This window comes from Meleagris gallopavo, chromosome 1, assembly GCF_000146605.3.
Source record: "Meleagris gallopavo isolate NT-WF06-2002-E0010 breed Aviagen turkey brand Nicholas breeding stock chromosome 1, Turkey_5.1, whole genome shotgun sequence".
NCBI lineage: Eukaryota > Metazoa > Chordata > Aves > Galliformes > Phasianidae > Meleagris > Meleagris gallopavo.
Genome location: NC_015011.2, coordinates 151,664,955 through 151,683,827, shown reverse-complemented (window position 1 = coordinate 151,683,827; position 18,873 = coordinate 151,664,955). Strand labels below are relative to the sequence as shown.

The 18,873-nt window shown below is 39.2% G+C and overlaps 1 protein-coding gene across 1 annotated transcript; it reads left to right on the top strand.

Moving 5' to 3' along the window:
• The first annotated feature begins 770 nt into the window (after positions 1 to 770).
• On the top strand, positions 771 to 18,128 carry KLF5 (Kruppel like factor 5). Its single transcript, XM_010728735.3, has 3 exons — positions 771 to 1,900; positions 2,939 to 2,998; positions 16,197 to 18,128. Exons 1-3 carry the CDS (start codon positions 1,042 to 1,044, stop codon positions 16,373 to 16,375), a joined length of 1,098 nt encoding a protein of 365 aa, XP_010727037.1. The 5' UTR covers positions 771 to 1,041; the 3' UTR covers positions 16,376 to 18,128.
• The last annotated feature ends 745 nt before the right edge of the window (positions 18,129 to 18,873 follow it).

The following is an 18,873-nucleotide window of genomic DNA, read 5'->3' as shown; positions in this document are numbered from 1 at the left end:
GTGCGCCTCCGAGAGGAGCGGTCCCGGCTTCAAAGCGGTCCCGCTGTAAGCGGGGGGAGGCGGAAAGCAGCCTTGCGTGTTAGGGCAGACCCAGATCAAAGCGAGGGAATGCGTCTCTGTTTGTTTGTGTTGTTTACTGGTGGGCTTTGAAGAAACGTCCTAAAAGCCACTTAAAGCAGGGGAGGCTGTTTATCAGCCGCTTTCTCTTCTCGGGTGCTCGCCGGGTCTGGAATGAGCCCTGACGAGGCGAGGGGGAATGCCGCGTTTGCCCACTGGTGTTGCTCGGCACATGCCGGGCCGATGAGTGTGCGGGGTCAGGCGCTGCCGCCCACGGATTCCCCGGCACCACTGCACCGGGGCAGCGATCCCCGTAATTACAGAGTTGTTCCCGGGACCCGGGCAGAGCTGGGACATGTTTATCTGCTATTCACCGCTGTGCAGATTTCTGAAGTGTTACGAGACGCTTTACAAAAAGGGTGAGCAAACGTAGTCGACCCATCTTTCTTTTATTCGGCGTTATTTATACCTTAATGCTTCGGTGTTGTACTTCTCATCGAACGCCTTTCTTCTAAGCATGAAAAACCCTGGAAGCGCAGGAATCAGGCACGTATAAACATCGTTTGAAGTGTTAGCTCAAACGGCCGTCTGGGGATGTGACTTCCCAGAGTTCGCATTTCAAAGCGGAGTGAGTGAAACCGATCGGCGGCGACCTTGTTCGACAGCAAATTCCAAGGGCGAGATCTGTAGATTAGGCCGGGGCCTGTCATTTCCCTGTGTGGGGCTGTCTTATAGGTACGAGATGAAAGCTTGCCATGGGCTGAGGCACGCGATGGGTCTCGATACTGCTCTGTGCGAGCTGTGCCCGCCTTCGTTTTGCCTTCCCGTTCTGAGTGGCGTTGGTATCTCCCTCCATAGGTAGCTCACGGTTTGCCAGAGAGTGGCTGTTTTCTGTTTCCTAACTCTCACTGTGCACGTGCCATCTTGTTTCGCAGCCAGTCATGTAGGCTATTGTACGTTTTGTTTTTGCAGACAAGGTGTGAAATGGAGAAATACCTGGCACCTCAACTTCCACCTGTCCCAGTCATCTCTGAGCATAAGAAGTACAGAAGAGATAGTGCCTCAGTCGTAGACCAGTTCTTCACCGACAGCGAAGGCTTGCCTTACAGCATCAACATGAACGTCTTCCTCCCTGACATCAGCCACCTGAGAACCGGCCTGTACAAATCCCAGCGGCCCTGTGTCCCCCACATCAAGACCGAGCCCGTTACCATCTTCAGTCACCAGAGCGAAACCGCTGCCCCCACCCCTGCCCCTACCCAGGCCCTCCCCGAGTTCACCAGCATTTTCAGCTCTCATCAGACCCCCGATGTGAACAACATTTTCATCAAGCAGGAGCTCCCGACCCCTGATGTCCACCTCTCTGTCACGCCCCAGCAGGGCCAGCTTTACCAACTCCTGAGCTCGCCGGATCTCGACATGCCCAGTGCAGCCCCTCAGGCAGCCGTCATGGACTCCCTTAGCAGTGTCTCCATGCCGTCGGCCATGTCAGGCCTCAACACCCTCTCCCCAGCTGTCCCACAGACTGCAATGAAACAGTTCCAGGGCATTCCCCCATGCTCCTATACAATGCCAAACCAATTTCTTCAGCAGCAGGCCACCTACTTCCCCCCTTCTCCCCCCAGCTCAGAGCCTGGCAGTCCGGATAGACAAGCAGAGATGCTACAGAATTTAACCCCTCCTCCATCATACGCTGCCACTATAGCTTCCAAGCTGGCAATTCACAACCCCAATTTACCTGCAACTCTGCCAATAACACCCCAGAATATACAGCCAGTCAGATACAACAGAAGAAGTAACCCAGATTTGGAGAAAAGACGCATCCACTACTGTGACTACCCCGGTAAGCAGCATTTTCCAGCGATCACACCTCTGGGAATAAGAAAGTGTGAATAGTCATACACTAGGCATAAGCTATTTTCTTTACTATATTTAGAATCAATCATTTCTTGTTGAAGTGGAATTTCTCTAGTGTCTTATTCTGTGTGGTGTGTACTTACATTCTTTAAATAGTGCCTGTCATTTTCTGCATGTCATTTTTACAGTCAAACTCCTGACCTCACTTTAATGTGGTAAAAAAGTTGTGCTCTGTCTTTATTGGAGGAAAAAAAAAAAAATTAGCTATATGTCCATCTCTAATTAGAGTCTGTGTGGGTGTCCAGCTCGTGTCCTAACTTCCCTAATACCTGTGATGGAGCAGAAGCTCAGTTTGACCCTGTAAGATTTGCTTCATCTCCTGGCAGTTGAGGCAGTGGCTGTACCTCCCTTGGTACAAATAAGGAATTCATCTGCTTGGATAAAGCCATTAAAGTTACCTTTGAAAATTGCACATGAGAGGATAGGCTCAGAGGGAATATATGTTGCACTGAAAGAAGAACCTCACTCTTTAAGCTATTCCTTCCAGTAATATGTGATCCCAGATACAGGATGGTCACACCACTCTGTGCACATCGAGAAAGTCACAGCCCTTGGTTCTCTCTCCCTTTACGCTTATAACTCACCTGATCAATGTGATAAATGCATAAAATGGAGAAGTGAGATAAAGTCCTAGGTGAACTGGCGTAGGAATTTAAAAACAAATTTGTAGATAGACTTAAAGATTTATGGAGCCATGTAGATTTTAGTAGCTATTGTTTTATACTACATTAGAAGGAAGTAAGTCTCCCAGAAACATATATTTTTTTCTATGTAAAGCAATGTCTCCCTAGGAACTTTATGTATTAAATTATACTTCTAAATGGTTATTGTGCCAGAAGGTAGTAAACGTAAATGCTTCCAGATAGTACCTCAGCACTGAATGAGGAAGTTTAAGTATCATGTGGAGTGTTCCTGTTCTCCCTACTGAAGCATTTCTCTCCCTTCTTATTTTATCTTGTTTTAGGCTGCACAAAAGTGTATACAAAGTCTTCTCACTTAAAAGCGCACCTGAGAACTCACACGGGTATGTACTCGCTCTCATTGTCTCTTGCTCATTAATGGCTTATATATTTTTTGAAAAGGCGAAAGTGTTTGATCCGCCATCTTCTCCCCATTTCTGTAGAGCGGTATGGGATCAGACTGGCACTTAAGAAAAATTTCAGGTTTGGTCCGTGAGGAAAAAAAGCTTTCTTTTTATTCCAAATAAAAGGCAGTGTTCAGCCTTTTACAATGCAAAACTCAAAATTGTTAAGAATAAAACAGATGAAAATACTACTTTTCCCCCCAAAAAAAACTTCTTATGAATAATGAATTCAGCAGAGTAAACATTACGAATTTGAAGATTTATCTACATAGCGTTTTTCCATTTTGAGCCTTCTCTTTGACCTGCTCAGAGTTATTTAATCTTAAACTTTTTTTCCAAAATGCCTTGAAAATTCTCAAGTCATCTCTATTTGCATATCACTAAGTGTTTTTGGTTGGTTGGTTTTTGAGACAAACAGTTCTACAGTTTTGTTTTTTTGGTTTTTTTTTTTCCTGCTAGTGAAAGACATTAGAATGATGGAAATGAAAGTGCAGAGTGTTAGTGTGTAACATCTGTTTTTATACCTTGATCGAATTGTGCGTGCAGATACTGACACAATTGCAGCTCATGGGCATACACCAAGACAGGCTAAGGACAAAGCTTTTCTTATTCATGCACACAGGAGCCAAGCCTTCAAAACCTAGAACTTCATAGAGATTGCTCCTAAGGATGGACTTGTGTAGACAAAGAAGGCAGGGGGAGGAATGCTGAGCTCCCCAACAGCACACTTAGAGCTATTAGGACAGTTCTGGGATCTTAATACAGAACTAGTTGTGCTACAGTAAGAAGGCAATTTTTACTTTACAGTAAAAAGGCAATTACTTATTTATTTGCCAAAATTAAAAAAAAAAAAAAGGAAAAAGGAAGGGGGTTACTACCTGTGTACCTGTGTATGTATAATGGAGTATAAGCTTCAACTCTTACCTGCGAACATCAATTTAAAGCAAAATAGAAGTTGCACTTCAAGCAATTTGCTTATTGAAGCAGGCTGCCAGCACTAAGGTTGTGCTGTTCAAGTAATGAGTTTTCACCTGAGTTTAAACCAAAAGTCAAAACAAAATTTAACGTGAGCTGTGATCCAGCAAAATGCTTCGCTTTCTCTGTGGAAACAAGGCTGTGTTTTCAGCTGTTCTGAATGGATTGTTAGATTATGGTAAGATATTGAGTATCTCCAGGCTAAATGTTACTATGGAAATTTTGTTTTGATAAATGAAAGAGTTATCTGTGTTGCACTCACAGTTTAAAAAAAAAAAAAATTCTAAGCACCTCTACTGCTTTACTTTCATAATAGACTAAACAAGAGCACTTTGATATTTTTGATACGTATGATCACTCATTACTGACTAGATTAATAAGAATATTTTTGTGAGACTATAAGCCTGAATAATGTCAGACAGTATAATACTATTAGTCTTTAATAAATAACCTTTAAGTGGTGTCCATGCAATTTAGCCAGCATTGAGTCTCAGTTTTAAATGTCACTTGCTATAATACAGTAACTAGGAAGAAGATAAAAGCAAAGTTCTACTCCAGAAAAAGTGGGTGTTACTTGGGCATCATTGTATACTACTTTTCCTTTTTAAAATCAGTGTTTTTTGTTTTTGTTTTTTGTACCTTGAGTGGTAATGACTTTAGGGTTTATGAAGTTAATGTTTGTGTGCACAGAAATATATACACTCCTAATACATACTACACAGGGTCACTAATGTTTATTGTTACCTTCACTTTTTTACCTATAGATGTTTGACCTTAGAAGTGTGGATTAATGTGCAGAGGTCAGAGAAGCTGATGTATTCATGGAAACAAGAATGTTAGAGATAAAAATCTAGCGAATTTAAGCAAGCCTAGAATACAAAGGGTCTTCTGGGGAGGTGAATGAAGGGATAAACTGTCTGAAGCGCTAGCATGCAAGAATGCAAATGCATATCCTGTTACCTGCATTATTTCAGAGTTCGGATTAGTTTAGCTCTCTTGAATATTCATTTAATACTTGAAGATTTCCAGTACAGATTGTAATCTCTCGCTTAAGATACGGCTGAAACGTGTCGATTTACGAGCAGGATCTCTGACGTACCGATACCACATAAATCAATCAACTGAAGGTTAACGTGAATGGAAGTGATCTCAGGGAAATGGCGGAATTATGCTGGGGGCCCTCTGGGCTCCCTCAGGAGTGCAGGGGGATCTCTCTACCTTGCCTCAAAAGAGGGAGGCTTGGTGCTAAACTTTGGGGAGGTGTTTCTTTCTGTATACAGTCCACTTTGCATGCACCTAGTCCCCTAGAACTATACATTCATGCAGTGTTATTGAGCCTTGGTTTTAATTTATTATTATTTTTAAGACTCTTGTGAAGCTTTTACCTTCAAAGTCTGAAGTAATTGTCACGTAATCCATTTTAATAAAGTTGCGTGTGATATTCTTTCAAATCCCTTCAGGGATAGCAGACCTGTTTATCTGGATAAACCCGTTCTTTAGTAATCATGGACCACTGAAGTTGTTTTCTCCTTATTCTTAGTTTCTTAACAATACCTTTGAAAATTGGCTGCAGTCTCTCTCTCTCATCCCGACCAGCCCCCGCCCTTCTTAGCAATCTGTCATCTTAAAATAAAAGAGCCTGCAGCAAAGTTTGTCTGCCAGTAAAAGTCAAGACAGACCTTATGGTTTTCCTTTTGTATTGGAAAATCTCAGCCTTTTCAAAGTATTTATTTAGCAATCTTTCTCTTCTGAATGGCTTTCACCAAGTCTAAAAGATGTTCTTTGAGAACAAACTTCAGGGAAATGTTATTTTTGATAGGTGGAATGTAGGCTGTAGGGGTTTTTTTTTGTTTTTTTAAATCAACGCACTCAGATTTTTACATTTAACTAACTCTAGGAAATGGGCAAGAGCAAAATGCCATTCTCTTTTCTTATGTGTTTCTTGCATGTTTACCTTGCAGCAAGTCAGATAGCATAAGCTGGTATGTAATGGAATTATGCTGGACGCCATATTCACTCTCTCCAACAGTCACATAGAGAAACAAGGTTAATATCTGTGTTTCAGCTGCTGGAGCAGGCATCCACTTTCCTTCCTCTAGATATTGCTTTAGTGTTTGTAAATTAGGAAGTAAGTTTTTGTTGTTGATTAAACTGGTAGCACAAAATGTGGAATATACACAAACATTCAGCTGCTGTGGAGAAACACAGCATTGTGTATTCATCTCTGTGCAGTTGTGGAGCAGATGTCTAGTACATTTGAAAAGCTTAAACACTTCAGAGTGGTATCTTAACTTGCTGTTAGTTATTCCCAAGACATGTAGGACAATATTCAGCACATTGAAATACCTGTTAAAGCATCTGTCAAAATAGATTAGACTTTTTTTTTTTTGACTTCTCGAACTGGGGATTTTCTTTTAAAATGATTATACCCGTTAGTCATGGAACAAGTTTCATAACTTGTATTGTGCAACTGGTGTATATATTAGGGGGTGTTATGCATTTATTGCAGGCTGTCCAACATGAAAACTACTTTAAGACACTGACATATCAGTTCTGTGTCCAACTAGAAAAACGTGCCAGATGTCAGAGCGAAGCAATTCAATGCGTATTGTAGATAACCTCCTTAGATTTCTGCTGTAATACATGAGTAGATACATATATACATATATATATGAAGTGATCATTTAGAACCATGTTTTGTAAAACTTAAACCTGTTAAATTTCTTTATATGTAAAAATTTGGGACTCTTGAAGTTGAGCCTTTAATATGCAGGCACCTGGAATACACTACCTGTAACGCTACAGCAGAACTGCTGGCTCTAGGGTGTTTTCTCTATTATTTCTGTGAACAGCTGCACACTTGAGAATTTTGTATGGTTTTTTAGAGGAAAATCTGTCATTGTTTTGAACTCATCAAGGCACTGAGGGCATTTTCCAGCTGCGTACTGGTTTTCCGTATACAGAATCTTCGTACAGGCATGTTCTCTGATCACATGGTTGATTTGCCATTAATAGTTTCTAACATTAACTGCATAACTATTTCATCTCTATCTATAGATCTAGTTTGTATTTGGTGATGGGAAGTGGAAGCCGAGATAACTCAAGAGAAATGGCATTTCTCTAAATGAGATGCACTCAAAATACTTCCACCAGCCCTAGTTATTTCAAATGCTGCATCGACATGGGACAGCTGCTAGCTTGTGCGGTTCCTCAAGGTGTTAAACATTTTACTTCCATTTAGATCTCTGCCTCAGTAGATCAAGAACTAGTTTGTATACACCAGAATTAGAACCAGTTATGTGCAGTAGACATTAGCAGTCCTTAGGACTTTGTGTTCTGAATTTACTGTAGCTGTAGATCTAGCATGTTAACACTGGTACCTTAAAGAATTGCCCAGAAGCTCAGGATACCCATTCTTTAGAAGAGAGTACAAATGACAGTGGACCCTACCAAAAAAAAAAGACGCCTTGCAAAAAACACATACTGATCCCAGTCCTGAGAATTAGGTGAAGGATTTTGCTTGTGCTGTAAAAGTGGGGAACTGAAGCTCAAGACTGCTTTGCTCTTGGTAGCAGCCTTCTGTGTCTGTAGCAACACTTTATCCAGGAAAAAAAACTTTTGGATTGTGAAAATAGCTACTAAGTAAGTACAGATTCTGTTTTTTAACCTGTTGAGTGAGTCAGTTGCACTGACTATACTTTAAGGAGATGTCAGTAAATGCCATCATTGGTAGAGAGAATAAGGAAAAATAAAGGAGAGTTAAATAAAATTGTTGACAAAGTGCATTAAAGTGCAATATTGCTAGACACTGCTGGAGAATATGTTGGTATCTTTTATTTATGAATTCTGCTAAATCCATTAGTTGCCTGTGTGAGAAATGGAAGTACATTATTTTCCTGTGCAAACCACAGTTTAAGGGAAAATAATGCATTTTTCAAACACTTTGTGGATGATTGCAGACCTTTGGATTAATTGATTCAGCTCTTTATCTGTAGTCATAACCTAAATGAGACATGCTTGAATGCGTTGTGCTTTTCTGGGCGAAGTCTTAGCAATATAATCCTAAATTTTAATTAAGTATTACTGGCCATTCACGTCAGTGTCTGGCGTTCAATTTTTTGGATGCGAGAATTAAATTCCGAGGTGTCAGGTGAGGGATACTTCTGTTAGATTTGAGATACTTAAAAGAAAAGCCTAACATTTTCTTTTTGATTAAAAGCCTAGAAATTCCCTTTAAGCATGAAAGCTTTAAAGAAAAAAAAACCTAGTTGTTTCTGTCAATTGCTCCCTGAGAGGATTAAACTTCAGTTCCAGGATATTTGATTCCTGATAAGGAAACTGTTGACCTAAGAGACCGGATTTAAATATAGTTCGTTTTGAGACCGCCCTACATACACTAATATAGTCCAAGATTCACAGCAATTGCCAGTGATTACAATTTTCCATTATTTGAATAGACATTCCTTATTGTAATTAATTTCTGAGCTTGACTTGGACAATTGACTCCTGGTTCCACTGAACATGTTCTGTGTAGCGTTGTTTGTTGTTTGTTAGATGACCTGTACCTCCCACTGGTGAAAGATTAGAAACATGTAAGTAATGTCCTAGTTTAGTCTGAGTATCTTGGTAGCAGCATTCTCGTCTTGTCAGGCTGCATTATTTATATTCAGTGATCTCTAACAACTCTGATTAAGGACATATTAAAATCTTTGATTTTGGCAAATGTACAGCACTTCGCTTTGAATTAAAATAGCTTTAATGTATTGCTTTCAATTTTTGTGTTTGTGTACAGTAGATGGAAATCTGGAAGTCTACAGCAGGTTTAATGAATTCCACGTTAAGAGCACCTCTTATCTGGCTACACAAGAGCCAGTGTTATTGGTGTGAGAGCTAAAGAGCTGTTCTTGCACCACAGCCGTAGATGAGGAAATGTGTTCTTCAGCAGAGCACAGAACTCGTAGACATGGCCATACGCCCCAGATGGCATGGATTTCTTATAAACCTACTTTAAAAAATTCCTTTCCTCTGTTTGCATATCTCCTTGTGGAGAGACCACCTCTGTTAAGACAGAATGTTATGCCAGAAAGAAAATAAACCATTTCACAGGCCAATCAAGATTCCCCAGTAATCCTTGAACTGCATAAGACAACACTAAGAAAAATAAGAGTGCTTCAGATATTGCTAGGAGCTCTCAGAAGATAATGCCTTTGTGTGGCTGTAGTCAGAAACTGAGTGGTACGTAACTTCTTTTTTTACTGTCCTCTTTGCTTTACCAAACTCTTGTCTTTCTTTCCTCTTCATGCTTTTGTTAGAAAGAGATGTAATACTTCTTGATTTATCAGTGATGGGATGTTCCAGGAGAAACAACTATGTTACAGAATTCCTAAAAATCCTGTTTTGTTATTAAGTAGTGGACACCAAATAGCCATTACTATACTAGGCACAGACTTTTATCACATTTTAAATGCACAGCATGTGTTATGCATTTGTATCACTGGGGGACTGCTTCTTTCAAGGACTATATTTGTTTCATCACTCAAAAAATAAGCTGGATTTCCTTCAGCCTCTACGTGTACTCTCAGCCTTCTAATCCCCCTCGGACTTGGACAACACAGAGAATTTCAATGCACTGAAGAGCTTTTAAGCAGCTGAGGGATATTTGTTTTAATTTTGAAATTTCAGCTTTCTGTTCTTTCTCTGAACAACAACAAAAACTGCTATAAAAAAAAAAAAAAAGACAAAAACCCAAAATAAAAGACTGTTTCTAACAGACTGTTTCTAACAGAGGCAGCTTCGTCAATGATAGAATGGGGATCGAAGTTTAGGTAAACTTTCAGAGCTAGAAACTTCTTTTGATCAAGGACAGGATACTCAACCAACTGCTTTCAATTCCAGTTAGCCAGGAAGAGGCTGGAGTTTAAAACAGTCATACTTAAACCTAGAGTAAAGCTATGTCAGGCAAACTAAAACAAAGGGAAGACTTAGCTTTTTAAAGACTGTAGTACGTCAGGAATCTAAGACAACTGATTCTAAGATGTAAAAAATTTAAAAGCAAAAATGTCAGAAAACTTGTAGTAATCTGGTTTAAAGCAGGATACAACATGGATGTTTCTGCATCACACTGTTTGTACCAGTGATAAACTGTTTTTCCTCCCTCCTTGGTATCACACCTAGTTGAATATTTTTTTAAGGCTGGGCACTTGCCTCCAGGGAAGCAGTTCTAGAGGAACAAAGTGTTGTGTGCTCCTGCTGGTTCTGAGACTTGCCCCAGAAGCTAGGCCAGCTATGCTTGGGCTAGGATTACCTGTTGTCTGGGCTTTCTGGGGCTGGCATTCTGCTATTGCCAGACATGTCCATCTTCTAGCTCCTGAAGAGGCAGATGCCAGACAGTGATATGGCACAAAGAGAGCAAAAATGTGTTGTCTCTGTCAGTGACTCATGAACGCCATGCATACCTCTCCACAGAACTTCAAAGGGGTCCTTTCCCCACCCCCTACTCCAGCATCAGGTGAAAACACTTCCCAAAAGAAGGAGAACGGAGTGTTTCATCTTCTGGCCGGCTCTAGTGCTTACTCACCTCGACCTTGTCTACCTTTCCTTCCTGTGTCCCGCAGTAGCTTTGAAATGTGGGACTTGGGTGGAATTGTCCCTTTTTAATTCACTCGAGTCATTATTCCCATGTATTTCCATTTGATGAAGGCTTCTTTATGCATAATTACATGTGCTTAGATCTTCAAGTAGCTGACTAGCTTTGAAAACCTGACCCTTACTCTATACAACTTTATATTTTAAGAAGGCCATTCTAGTAGTGAAGTAGTAGTGAAGAAATAAAATTACACAGCTGCTTCTTCGGTGGAGTAAGGAAGTTTACTTTCTTGTTAATGGAAAAATTCATTGCTAAAAGAATCACGTTTTAAAAGAGTGATTCTTTTTCCCGAACAGCATTTTATAAGTAGAAGTGTCTTCTCAGGATGCAAGGAGACCTGATCATGGCCTTTCAGTATCTAAGGGGGTGCTATAATAAAGTAAGGGACAGACTCTTTAGCAGGGTCTGTTGTGATAGGACAAGGGAAAATTGTTTCAAATTAAAGAAAGTTGATAGGTTGATACAGACTGTATATAAGAAAAAAGTAATTTACAACAAGGTGAAGTGGAACACTGGAACAGGTTGCTCAGAGCGGTGGTGAATGCCCTGTCCCTGGAGACATTCAAGGTCAGGCTGGATGGGGCTCTGAGCAACCTGCCTAGTGTAGAAGTCCTTGCTTGTTGAAGGGAAATTGGACTAGATGGCCTTTAAATGTCCTTTTCGACTCAAATTATTCTGTCATTTTTGAACAAGGACTATAGGATAAAGGATATCCTCCAAGTGACCATCACCCACCTCATGGGTAGCACTGTACCTTTCCCATGTGAGTATGGCAGTGACAGTCACTGCCAGCAGATAGAATTAATGCTAAAAAAACACTTGGTCTGTTTTTAAACTACTACAGCCTGTGATAAATTAATGAGATAAATTAAAAGAAGAGTCAGCATTGACTCGGTGGTCCAGATAATTTTCATGAGATATTGACAAGGATCCCAAACCTTAGGATCTACATTGGTGTAGTTTAGCTATTGAAGTGGTTAGTAAGGTGACCATGTTATATGCAGGTATGCATACATCTTTCTGACATTTTTGCAATCTTAGAGCATTATAATTTATTTAATTTTTAGGGGACAGACAAACACATTGGAAGAAAAATAGTCTCCTTTCAGGTTAAACTCCCTTATCTCTTGTTAGGTACATTCCATAAAAGAGCTTCCAAACTAAACATTGGTGATTAAAATTTCAGTGCTCAAGTACAAGCCTGTTTCTCATGCTCTACAAATTTATTTTTAAAACTGGAGAATGGATACATATTAGCAGTTCAAGAACTTAAAATATATTTTGTGATGCATAAGCCTAGCAAAATATTTTAAATGAGTGATACTGGAAGGAGATTATGCAAAAGTCCAATTAAACTTATGAAATCCCTATCCTGTTGAAGTATAATTTAAAGGAAAGCAGTTCTGTTTCCCAGAAGTGCTGTGTATAATATTTCTGGCTTGGGAAGAAAGGGTTGGAGTGTGCTATTTGGCTGGAAATCGGTACCAGCTTCCTTCGTGGTGTTTTAGCTGAACGGTGTTGACATTCTAACAAATCCTGTGGAAGCTCCCCTGAAGTGGAGGAGTGAGCTGTTTTCTTGCTTTTACAGTGAAATATCTGTTTGATACAGTGATCGTGTTCCAGTAACTGAGCTATACTGCATTCGTATTTGATGGCCAGTGGCGTTCTTGGTCTAACACCCTATAGAAATTCTAAATTGCTGGAGGAAAAGCAAGGGTTTCTAAAACTTTACAGCTACTGTATTTCACACAATCATTAAAGTAAACAAATCTTACGTTACTCTGTAGCCAATGAAAATAGTGTATAAAGAGTTCAGTGTCCCTTGTTGTGTATACCTGTGATGTTGTTTGTTTTTTGTTTTTTTTTATAAATAAATTCTCAAACTCAGATTTCTCAGAGCTTTAAAGTCAGCACAGAAGAACGTAGGATCACTTCAGAAAATATGTAACATGAGGCTTTTTTTTTTTCCTTGCCACAGGAACTTAAACCAAATTCTTATTTCTGCTCAGTGACAAAAAGCATGTGTATAGATCAACAGAGAGAATACTAGCAGCTAATTGTTCTCCTATCTGTAAAGGAGTGAAAATAATGTCCACCTTCTTTTTCTTGCCCCCCTTCCTTCTTGCCCCAAAGGAAAACATTTGAAATTGATTCAGTTTTTAAATAGAACTTTCCAGCGGAAACTAGCATTACAAACATAGATATTCAGTATTTTACCCCTAGGATTTATTCAGAATAACCTGGGCCTCTATATTGGCGCTAAAAATAAATTTTCCAGTTCTCACTGTTAGCCAAAGCAGGGGTTAAAAGCAACGTTCTGGCTTTAATTTCCAAGTACATAAAAGTAACGCTGTTAAAACAATCTGTGTAAGGCACCCCCTTGTTCCCCTGGGTGCATCCTCAAGCTCTGTTCAGTTCAGCTCAGGTCTGCAACACTTGTCCAGGAAGGAGAAGCAAGCACAGCTTCTCCGCTTGTGCTGGTGCTGCACTGCATGACAGTGAGGTGCCCGTGGTTCTTTCTTGACTGTAGCAGCATTGATAGATGAGGTGACCACTGCACTGTAAGCTACACAGTTTTCTAGATAGGAATTCATCATTGCCTTTGAACCCATTGGGTCCAAGAAGCCACATGCTTTGCTGCTGTCCTGATTTCTGGTGGTTTATATGCCAGTAGCCTTCACACAACATGTTGTCACAGATGAAAAACAAGATAGAATGGGAGGACAGCAGGTTTTTTTTGTTTGGTCTTAGGGCCAGGTGCCACTTACTAGGACAACTTTGAGACTGCTTTTTCAGTAATACAACTTAACGTGGCACTCAGTGAATTTTGGCATATCTCTTTATCACCTCTACACCAAGTCTATGAAATGTGCTTTTAGGTCTTGATTCCCAGTTAGTGTTTCATTCTAGATAGTCCAGGTTTTCTGTGTGGTAAGTGCTATTTCCCCACCTTCTTTACTGTTTCTCATATACCCAATGTTAATCTGTAAATTGGTAAACGAGACAGGAGTAAACAGAGAGTTGACTAAATCTCTGTGCTCTCTGCAGGCAGTTAGGATGGGGGGATTGCAGGATGGGATTTATGACAGTTTTAAGTGAAAGTTTTTAAAGATTGGTCAGAAGCTTTTAATAGTATCATCTTACTGGGACTATTCTGGATTTAGGCTAAATTAATTCTAAACCAGGTGGAAACATTTGATTAGATGAGCTTAAAGCCAACGTGGAGGAAAAGAGAAAAAAGAGAAAAGGGAATTGTTTTTGAGTTAAGGTGTTTTACATGTAAGAGTAACACTGTTTTGCAACAAAACACAAAACATTCACTGAAGGTCTCTAATGTTACACTTATGGAACAGCAGTGCAGTCTTTTACAGACCTCCAAGTGAATTACAGCAAGACTCAGTTTAAATACATGAAGGATGACATACATATTACAAAGGATCCTGCACTGAGTAGAAACCTTTGCTGTCATTCTGCTATGAAGACTAAATGTGCTAGCTGACTTCTCTGATGTTAGAAAAGCTTTATGTACTAAATTTGAATGAGATCTGTATTTTAATCTACAGTATATGTTGTGTGAAACAGAAAAAAAAATAATCCTGCTTTGTAGGTGATTCCAGTCTTTAGACAGTGTCAGGAAGAGTAAATTCAACTGTGATGGAAATTTTCAAGAAATTGTGATCTGTTTTACCATGTATCAGTTAATTTTGAACTGTGAGAGGTGATTCCTCCCCAAATTTGTTGTTTTCTTAAGGTTTGCTATTATCCACTGCAATTTCAGTAAATCCTTTGCTGTCTACGTAAAGAGGTGGTGGTTTGTTTGGCTGGTTAGTTTTATCTTGTAGAAGTCTCATTCTAGTTGTGAACATTCTGCTGATATGAAGTCACTTTGCCACGGCGAGCAGAGAGCTGACTCCACTTTTAGCAGTAGATGGAAAGTTACTGCTTAGTTGAGAAGAAGCAGTAGAAACACACAGACAAAACATATTTCATAATTTCATTTAAATTACAATTTAGAGTCTCTGAAGAGACATTCTGATGTTTCTCAAATAGTGTTCTTTGCAGAACAAGCAGATGGCAGGATATTGTCTTCTGACTCTTTTCCACTTGCTAATGTGACAGTAAACCAGGGAAGACTAGAGTCACTCCATAAAGCTGTAGGATTGAAGCTGTTAGAGTAAAGGTCTGGGACCAGATGCAGAAGGAGAAGGTCTTTAAGCCACGGTGGAAAGATTTTTTTGAAAGCTCAAGTCTTCATCTGATTCTGCTCCACTTTGTTGCTGAGTGCTCAGATAAACTTGGTTTTCTTTCTCTCTTTGCCAGAATCAAATTGATATAAAGGATATAGATAGCAATTGACTGTGCCAACTGAAAGGTGTTTTTGTCAACCAGCGTCAACCAATATCCTATAAATAGGTAATCTTAGCTTCTTTATTTATATGAAGCTTGCTTGTGTGGTGACATCATGTCCATACCAGCTCCTGAGCAGGTGTATGTCCAACATGTAAAGTTCTCTTCACACAGAAGTCATCTTGACTTTGTGGCTTCATGCTTCTCCCATTTCAACAAACAAATCCATAAATTATAGACATGCTTCAAAGACCCCATTTACGGTTGTAAAATGAATGAATGCATGTATTTCGGGTGCTTGAGCTAGCATATTCAGGACTAGCAGGGTATTTCAAAGTAGCATTCAGAGTTTCTGTAATATAGCAAGTTTTCAAAGATGCCATGCTCCCTCTGCATTGGTACAGCCTGATGGAAACAACAACCATTTGCCACCTCTGCAATGTAATTACCTGATGGTAGACATTTAATTCTGAAAACAAGGACTTTGGTCTTTTAGATGCTTTCTTCTATATATAGCTAGCTGAAAGCAGAGTACCACAAGATTTTATTGCCTCTGACATTTTAGAAAATATTATCCCAGTTGTATTTGTAATACACTGCACCTTTGTTCATGCTTCAGAAGACCTTGAACCGATCTATATGCTACAAAGAATCTTTATAGGAATCTTTCTTCCCACTTCAGGCTTCTCTTAAAAAAGCTCAGTCAAACTTAATTTATCCTTCTTTAAAAGGTGCGAGCATAAGTTACAAACTGGGCCAGGTTGTCATGTGAGACTGCTTTCCTCACTCTGCTCCCTTTCATAATGAGATGAATGTGAGGGAGCATATTTCAGTCTCATGCAGGATTTTTTTAAACCTCTGTTCATTTCTCTATCGTAACTGTCCCTGATTCGTATAAGTAACCAGCTTATGTTTGAAAGTTTCTTTTTTCTTCCTGATGCCATTTTGCCCAAGTATTAATTTGCAGAATTTCTGAGCAGAAAGCTCAGAATAAACAAAGAGGCTGTTCATTTGGGGCCTGCAGAACATGCCTGTGAATTAGGAAACATCAGATTTTTTTCTGTTGTCGTTTCCTTTAAATTGAACAGCAGTGTTACTCTTGTCAACCTCATGCTAGCTCTCTTCAGAAGATGCACCGCTGATGTTTCTCTTCCTTCTGTCTGATTTCAGGTGAAAAACCATACAAGTGCACGTGGGAGGGCTGCGATTGGCGATTTGCGCGCTCAGATGAATTAACGCGCCATTACAGGAAGCACACTGGGGCTAAACCCTTCCAGTGCGCCGTGTGCAACCGCAGCTTCTCTCGCTCCGATCACCTGGCTCTGCACATGAAGAGGCATCAGAACTGAAAGCCAGACTTGTTGCCGAGGCTGTTCTGTATCTATGCAATTTCCTAATGACTCTCAACTTACAACTGAAATTAGTTTAATTTTTGAGGATGGATCATCCATTTAAAAGAAATCTCAAAACTGGAAAATGTATATTTTGTATATTTATGCAGAAAAAGGGAAGACACTGTACCACAGTACCAGAGTGTTCAAGTCGTTTGTTTGCTCATATGGGTGTATATGGCTTTAGTCAGCAGATTTCATCTCTTTACAAGTATTATGTCTTGACACATGGCAGCGTTATACATATATTTTTTTCTCTTTAGGTGTTTTGACCAAAGCACTGTCATTATTGTGACAATGTTTAGTAAACAAATTAATGAGAGACTGCAGATGAATGGACACAGTGGAAAAGCCATGCATTGTAATCTGTCAGGGTTTTACTGGATTTGTTTAGTACTTGTGCTTTTTTTTAAATGTTAAGTCGTTCTGTGGAGATAAAATACATAGAAAAATTCATAAACAGCCATGGAACAAAGCATTTTGTTCTGTATGCTGCATGTTTGCTATGACAAAGATTTTGTAAATATGCAAATCAGCTTTTTAGGGTTAAAACAAAAGTTTTCTAAGAATTATCTGGAAAAAAAACAGTTGTTTTACATTTGCTAACGGCACATTTACACAAAAAGTTACTTAAATACCTCTCGGAACAGTACCAACTTAGCTTCATTTCTCTTAAGAGAAATGAGCAAGACATTCAGATGTTTTGTACCTGTTAACTCAGATGGTGTGCACTGAATATTCAAAGCAGGATTTTGTTTTCAAATTTCTTAAAAGGGTAAAACATTTAAAGTGAACTGGAAAGTAAATGTTGGAAGCTTAAACGGGGGGATAGTTACAGTATACAGAATGTTAAACCTCTTATTATAAGCTAAACTTAGTAGGATTTAGGATGCAATTTTCATATACGGACATGTTAAGCTGGTTCAGCACCAGTATGATCTGTTTTCATGTGGATATTGCATGTAATTTACTAGAAGGTAAAGGATACAGTAATGTTATTTAAAATTACAGTGCAGTTTAGTTAATCCACTGTTCAAATGGATACACACGGGGAAAATTAACTGCTGACAAAGATAGCTGAAACTCCACTGAAGTCAGTGAAGTGGTGCCCTTTTATGCTAACAGTGACTTTGATCCACAGTGTTCAGCCTCGAAACATTAAGTGAAGGGCCAAAGATGAGGTTAGACCATGCAGGATTTGGCCAGGCAACAGGAGAAAACGAAACAAACCAAGTAAAAGTGTCTGTAGTTCACAAGCCGTAATATTAAGCTGTCAACCAAAGGGTAGAATAAACAATCAAAATACCAAAAAAGGGTCTCACAGGAAAACCTAGCGTTGTTAAAACTGTTGTTTGTCTTTATTTATTTGTGGTATACGATAGACTTTTTTTTAAGACAATTTTACATATACTTGATAAATTATAGTTTTGTTTGTTATAGTTAGAAATGTTGCTCTTAATGTAAATAGTTGACAAATGATGTAAATAATTTTGTAAGGCTTCAAATGTTTATACGTGGAAACACATGCATAAATTGGTTGCTGTTTTGCTTCTTTTGCCTCCCCCCTACCTTATTTTTGTATTGTGGTATTTCCTATGCAAATGTTGGAGCAAACAGCTGTATAGTTGTAGAATGTTTTGAGAGAGAATGAAATGGTTTATATATAAAAGACTTTTTTTTTTTTGCAAAATAAAACAAAGTGCCTAATGTGCGTGTGTGTGCTCTCTGTAGCTCTTGACAGAGTTTTGTGTTTTTGCATGAAGAGCTGGAAATCACAGCTATATTAAGCTAAGAATGTCTGTTCTTCATAGTAGGGATTGTCTCTTTGGAAAGTTCCTTGCCTTTCTGTGTCCAGCCCTCTTTAAAATAATGAATGTGAAAAGATTCTCTGCCACTAGAACTTTAACAGAAGTGTGCAGTAACCTGAACATAATTGTGGTAGTCCATCCACAGCCTTGTAGCTGGAAAGGAAAAATGCTCATGGCACGAATACAAGAAATATAAGAGTTCTCTCCTACTTTCAAAATGGGTATAAGCTGTTTACACCAATTTAGTGTTGCCTAAAATTATTTTCTCCCTTCAGACTTCTTTTCATGTCATAGAAAAGCAGGAGGGCCCCAAAGAAGTCTTTCACAATGCCCTCTCCTCCCTCCACCCCCAAAACCCATCTTCTTTTCATTATTTTTTATTGGAAGATAGAAGTATCATTTGATTTAGAAATTCAAGTTGATGTGCGTACAGATCTCAGATTACAACTGTCATCCAATCCTTTCTGTCAAGCTTAAAGAAAATGATTATACTGAACTTTTCAAAAGAAATCAGTTTTACAACCAATGAAAAATTCAATTTAAATTGTTTACTATTTCAAATTGATATATTAACTATCAACTTACTCAAAATTCAGTTTTCAAATTCCTGCAAACTCTGGCTCCTAAATCCTTTCTTGTATGTCCCAG

Coding starts and splice junctions, on each gene's coding strand:
- KLF5 (XM_010728735.3), top strand. CDS start 1,042: ATGGAGAAATACCTGGCACCTCAACTTCCACCTGTCCCAGTCATCTCT. Junction 1,901..2,938: donor CCACTACTGTGACTACCCCG/GTAAGCAGCATT, acceptor ATCTTGTTTTAG/GCTGCACAAAAGTGTATACA. Junction 2,999..16,196: donor GCACCTGAGAACTCACACGG/GTATGTACTCGC, acceptor GTCTGATTTCAG/GTGAAAAACCATACAAGTGC.